Source organism: Hibiscus syriacus, unplaced genomic scaffold, assembly GCF_006381635.1.
Source record: "Hibiscus syriacus cultivar Baekdansim isolate YM2019G1 unplaced genomic scaffold, ASM638163v2 tig00111989_pilon, whole genome shotgun sequence".
Taxonomy (NCBI): domain Eukaryota; kingdom Viridiplantae; phylum Streptophyta; class Magnoliopsida; order Malvales; family Malvaceae; genus Hibiscus; species Hibiscus syriacus.
The window spans coordinates 897,521-904,275 of NW_024063230.1; the positions used below are offsets into that span (position 1 = coordinate 897,521).

Here is a 6,755-nt window from a genome sequence, read left to right on the forward strand (position 1 = left end):
CTGTAATATACTCCAAAAAATCTACTTTTTATAATAAAACATTACCGGGAATGAGATTCTCGGCCAATCAAACATGGGAATGTGAGATTCCCACAATCCTTGAACCAAACACCCCCTTAACGAGTATCTATAAATTTATATGTAAATCTCAATGAGGTCTTAAGTATACCCTAATCCTGAAATGGGAGAATCATCCTGACCTAAATTATTTTGTATAAAAAAATGTGAGTTAAAGATAACATTTTATACAAATTTTCTTTTAATTTTATTTAGATATAATATTAAAATTAAGCCCTTAATGTACTTTAATTTTTATTCTTTCTTAAAAATAGTTTGACCATTAATGTCTTGTTTTGAGTCCCTTTTTGGATAGAAACTATTAATGACTAACGGTCAACGGTCAACGTTTCTTATTAAACAAATCTAGGTGAACTGGAATATTGATTTGGCATATTTACATGTAAATAAATGATGACATTATATAAAAACATGTCAACAAAAATTATGTACTAAATTATTATAAATAATTATTTTTTATTAAATTAATTACAAACAAGTCAAATGAAGACTAAGGTGACCGGTCCATGTGGATGTAGGATATTTCTTTGATCAGCAATTGTAACAAGTAATAATCAATAGAAAAAATAGTTTGAATTTGAACTACAAAATCCCTTCACCGCATGGAATTAAGCAGCAACATAAATGATAAAACCCATGAATGCCAGTTTCGTGTCATTGCGTAAATTCAACTAAAAACATCCAAGCAACAGTAGTTTTGAAAACCTAATCTCTACCAAATTCTTTAGATGTGCAAACAAGCTAAGACGAAGCGGATGACAGTTATAGTGCACGACGCCATAAGACAACAAAATTATATAAAAGAACCAATCTCATAATCTCAAGAAAACATCTTCCAAACATTAAGCTTAAGAAACATGTCAATCATCAGCTCCCTTATTGTCGAGAAAAAGGACTAAGAAAAGAGTGTACATCACATCACTGCAATCACAAATCTTCCACTCGAAAAGAATAACATGTGAAATACTGAGAAACTTTTAGCAGTACTTCCAAGGTTCATAAATCGAAGATTGATCTCCTAAAAAACAAATGACTAAAGGGATAATCGGACCAATCAACTTCTCCATACAAAAACAACCAGAGAAGTAAAATGCTACCATGAACATTACCGACTTCACTGCTGTTTCTCATCCTCAGCTTTGGGAGCTTCTTTGATCTCATCTGTTCCATCATCCTAAATGGAAGAAAACAGATAATAGTTAATATTGATAAATCCCCATATGATGGCACCATATAAAAGTCAATAAAACGAAACACGTGTGGGGTTTAACCTGCATATCTGAGGTCCACAATGTGAGGTTATCACGAATAAGTTGCATTATCAAAGTACTGTCCTTGTATGAATCCTCTCCGAGGGTATCCAGCTCAGCGATGGCTTCATCAAAAGCCTAAGGAAACAATTCATATGATGAAAGCAAGTTGACAAAATAGAATTTGAAGACAAAATGTTTAATGGAACTCCAAATGAAAAAGGATTTGTAATACTATTCGAAAGTATATAAAACAAGGACCAATGTTTTCGATGAACAAGATGAACATCGAGACTGAACTAAAATACCAAAGTTTTGTTATCCTACCTGTTTTGCAAGACTGCAAGCACGATCAGGAGAATTCAAGATCTCATAGTAGAAGACGGAAAAGTTCAGAGCCAATCCTAAACGAATAGGATGAGTTGGGGCTAGCTCAGAGGTTGCAATATCCTGAAAAAGAAAACAGAACATAAAGATGCAGATAAAATAAATAAAAGTCGAAAATATGAATAAACCACCGTCAGATGCACTTTAACAAACTCAAAAATCAAACGTAGAACTGAGAAAAAGAATGGAAGAAAAAGAGTAGATGTCAAGTATTTAAAGAAAACAATGGCAGTAACACAAGTCTACATAACCAGGAAGTGCAACTATTCGTGGCAAGACTATATAAAAGGCTCAATAAACCGAAGAGCACAATGTTGAACTGTAATACTTTGTATCAGTGCAAAGCCTATCAGGAATTTCACATCTTAGGTAGACAGGAAGCACAGGAGATGAGTAATTGAGGTGCAAATATAAAGAAAATTTAACTTGGTCCCGACAAGATACTCAACTATGCAAACTTGCATCCCACACACAAAAAAAAACTGAACTCAAATCACATACACAATCATGAAATATTCGTAGAAAATGTAAACCACATTCGAAACAATATCATGAGACCATTTTTTAGCTAATTTTCATGAATTTTCGATTGCAATTCCATGTATTGTCTTCACACGCTTATGTTTCCAAATAAATAAACGTAATTCACAGCAGATCCCGATCTTAGTAGTAAGAAATAAACAGCATATAATGGGAATAACTGAAAATGTAGATCAATAAACTAGATTGGCCCCCAAATCAAACTATTCTGCAATTAAGCATAAAACAGATTCATAAAATTACACACATATTCAACACGGTAAGCATTTAAAATGAAACGAACACTAAAATTAACAAACAAATGCATATGCACAAGATCAGATAGTAAATTACTGAAATGACCACAAACCTGAGCAGATTTATATGCATTGAGCGTATTTTCGGCAGCGGCTTTCCTATCGTCACCCGTCTTGAACTCAGCCAAGTACCTATGGTAATCTCCTTTCATCTTCAGATAAAAGACCTTGGAATCCCCGTTTCCGGCAGCTGGAACGAGCTTCTCGTCGAGAAGATTCAAAATTCCGGCGCAAATGTTGGACAACTCAGACTCGATCTTGGCCCTGTACTCGCGGATGGCGGAGACGTGATCAGCGTTGCCACGCCCTTCCTCCTTCTGCTCGATGGAGGAAACGATTCGCCAGGAGGCACGGCGGGCTCCGATCACGTTCTTGTAGGCGACAGAGAGGAGGTTCCGTTCCTCCACGGTGAGTTCTTCGGGGGTTGTGACGGCGGAGACGACGTTGTCCATGAACTTGACCATCTCCTCGTAGCGCTCGGCTTGCTCCGCGAGCTTCGCCAAGTACACGTTTTCCTCGCGTGGGGAAACGGTGGCCATGGTATTACTGACGTTTTCGGATCGGAAAAAGGGAGTTTTGGAGAAATACGAACGGAACTTTGCTTGAATGCCGTTTCTCTCTCTCTCTCTTATAAAATACCGAATGTCGTTTTATTATTAGGGTAAGATATATAAGTTGTCACTAATGTTTCCTTTTTTTAATTAAAGTTTTTAAAGTAATAAATTAATTATGAATATTATTTGTAATAAAACGGTCACGATATCTATTTGTAACAAAATGATCATTTTATTATCATTTTTATTAAATTGATAATGTGTCAATGTTAAAAAAGAAAAATATTTAATTTTTATCCCTAAACTACTATTAAAACATCATATAGGTCTTTAAACAATAATTTTATATCTAATTATCACAATATGTTTCTAATTTTCAAAAAAACTAAAAACTATAATTATACTTGAATAACTCTTTAAAAAATAAAAATCAATGAAAAATTAAAATTAAAAGATCTAAAAAATATTAAAAATAACTAGTTTATAAAAAATAAATATTAAATATATTTTTATTATTTTAATTAACCCTAATTTTTATTATTTAGAATAATATTATTTCAAATAACCCGTCATCGCTTACTAAATTGGGGTTAATTAAAATAATAAAATTATATTTAGTAGTTATTTTCTATAAACTCGTTACTTTTTTTAGTAATATTTTAGATATTTTAGTTTATTTTTTACATTTTTAATGTTTTATAGATTTTTATTTTTTAAAATTTATTTAGGTATAATTATAGTTTTTAGATTTTTTTTAAAAAATAAAGTTTGTAGAGGTAAATTAGATATAAAATCATTGTTTAATGGCATATTTGATGTTTTAACAATAGTCTAGGAGTAGAACTAAATATTTACCTTCTTGTTAATGTTACCACGTCATCAATTTAATGAAAATGACAGTAGAGTGATCATCTTATTACAAATCGATAATATTAGAGACCATTTTGTTGCAAATTGATAACATTAATGATTAATTTATTACTTTTGAAACTTTAGTTTAAAAAACAAAAAGTTATTTAAACATTAGTGATCATTTGTGTAGTTTATCCTTATTATTATTATTTATTTCATTAAATTATATGATATGCTACTTTTGTCAAATATTTATATACTTTTCCTCTTTAATTTAAAATTTTAACTTACCTTATTGATTTTTAATAGTGTAGTCATTAAGGGACTGTTTGGAAATGCTTATAGAAGTGTTTTTGGCCCAAAAATCCGTTTGCAGCATAAAAGCAATCCCAAACACTTCATTTTTAGTCAAAAATTTATGTTTGAAATGTGATTATTGATCCAAACCAAAAAGTTGGAAAAATGATACTTTTACGTTTGGAAAGCTTGTTGGAAAAACTCGATTGAAGAAGCATTCCCAAATGAAGTATCGTTATACTATTAAACTTTTTCATCTTTGTTTGACAAGCGACGATGGCACTAACTTATGTGTTGGTAGCCAATCATCGGTATTCTTTATTTTTCCCTACTTTCTTCATATTATATGTCGTTTATCATTTGTTCTTTTAGTTTTTAATAACTATGACTTTATTACATATTTTCAATCTTCTTTATCAATCGTTTGACAAATATTTTCGATTAGGATTGAATGTCGCCTCGATTAATCAAGATGATAAATTTTTTGTTATCATGATAATCTTCCCTACTTTTGACCATTAATTTGAATTTGGATTCACGATTTGCGTTTGTGGATAGTTTTCTAACGTTGTTTAACTTTGTTTTGTGATTTATTGGTAGTCTTTTAGTAGTTTGAACTCCTTTGTAGTTTGTTTGTTGATGCAATCAAAATAGTTCGTATCTATATCTTTTTTCCAAAATTTCTAGTTTGGATTTTAACCTTTTTATTGTATAGTCTATATTATCACAAGTGGTTAGTTTCTTGTGTCGATGGTGTTGGAAAATTATGGATTATTAAATAAATTTATGCTCTTTATGATAAATGTTGTCACTTGGTGAAAATACTTATTAATAATAAGTTATGTCACTTGGTTTAAAGTTGCATATATTCAATTATACCTATTAGCTTTTTAATTAATCCCTTCATCAAATAGTATTAACTCCTCGTCAACTCTCCTCTATAAATAGACTAGTTAGAGCACAAATCTTAGAGGTACAAGTTATATCATGCAAGGTTAAAATGTTTGACTTATTCTATTCCTCAGATTAACCATTTTGTCTAACAATATTAAGATAGATTATTTATTCTTTTAATCAGAAACATACTTACGTTTTAATCTAAGTCAAACATATCATGGATAACGAATGAACTAGTGGGGAAGTGTGGTCCGTGATGATTTTTTTTCAATCTACAATTCAAATTTGATAATTTCGTGGTTTAAATGAATTATTAGATAATTTGATCAATTCGATTAAATAGTGATATGGAATGATTTTTCTAAGCTTCAAATAAAATTCAACGATATCGATGATTGTGATTCACAATGAGAAGCATGTTAAATTATATGGATAGAAATTTAAAACATGGCAAATATGGATGTTACATTTGACCATATTAAATAGGATCATATATGTGCATGATGATTTTCTTATTATTAGAGAGGATGTGGTAAATGTTATTATTGTAGTTAATGCTGTCAAAGCTTGGAATCATTCTATGTTGGAATCATATTTATCGGATGCATTATATGAAGTGTATAACATCCATAAGACGACTAAAGAATTATGAATGATATTGTGCTACGAATTAAGAGAATTATCTTAAAGAAATAATTAATGTCGTGCTATGATGTTATAGGTTGTCACAAGACATGTGGATAGAGTTATTTTATTAGTTAATTACCTTTCAAATAAGGTGTCCCATAAGAAAAATGACAAGACTCCACAAAACCTTCTTACAGTTACTTGAAAGTGTGAGGGTATCCTGCAAAGGTAATTGCTATAAATAATTTTGAAGTATATTCCTGAATGGCTAAAGTCTACGCCAAAATAAACATATATTATGATAACTAAACAATAATTGGTAGATCACATAATGTAATTTATGATATTTATGCGTCACTAGCACAATACCATTAGACAATTGATCTCAAATTAATAGTTATATTCATTGATTTTGTAAGATCGAAAGAAAACATTGTAGATCCTCTAACCAAAAGGTTAAATTAAGATCAAATTGATAAAACATCAAAAATGAATGAGACTAAAGCCCATGAATATTTAAGGCGCTATATGAAGGAAAACCCAACTTAATTGACTGGAGATCCCAATATCTGAGTTCAATGGGTCAACCTACTTGCATAGACCTTGTGTGATCATTATGGGGGTTCTCATCCCAAGTTCATTCCTATGATGAAAACAATGACTAAAATGTGGAAAAGATTAAGTAATGCTTTTAATGACCACTATTTTTTCGGTGAGCATAACAACATAAGTCACCTATGTGAGAGTCAAGTGGTGCCACTTCAAGGAGACTATTGAGGCATAGTTCTCTAAGCTCTTACAGAATTAGGAGATATCCACGACTATATGGACATAACCATGAGAACCAAATTCTTGTCAGGGAGATATTTGTGTGATGTATGTTATCACTTACACAAATGGCAAGACGATTCAAGGACACGTCTACTTGACAATCAGTGTAATACCCCAAATATCAGGTCGGTGACCATAGTGAAAGG

General features: G+C 31.2%; 1 protein-coding gene across 4 annotated transcripts; it reads right to left on the reverse strand.

Moving 5' to 3' along the window:
* Nucleotides 1-926: 926 nt before the first annotated feature.
* Nucleotides 927-3,166, reverse strand: LOC120173818 (14-3-3 protein 6-like). 4 transcript variants are annotated; one of them, XM_039180887.1, is made up of 5 exons: nt 2,605-3,166; nt 1,656-1,778; nt 1,350-1,466; nt 1,192-1,252; nt 927-1,096 (listed from the first exon to the last, which is right to left on the reverse strand). In XM_039180887.1, the coding sequence occupies exons 1-4, from the start codon at nt 3,088-3,090 to the stop codon at nt 1,193-1,195; spliced, it is 786 nt and encodes a 261-aa protein (XP_039036818.1). In that variant the 5' UTR covers nt 3,091-3,166; the 3' UTR covers nt 927-1,096; nt 1,192. The 4 variants fall into 4 exon arrangements, with proteins under 4 accessions (XP_039036818.1, XP_039036817.1, XP_039036815.1 ...); XM_039180886.1 differs by having other exon boundaries at nt 927-1,111; XM_039180884.1 differs by having other exon boundaries at nt 1,176-1,252.
* Nucleotides 3,167-6,755: the final 3,589 nt, after the last annotated feature.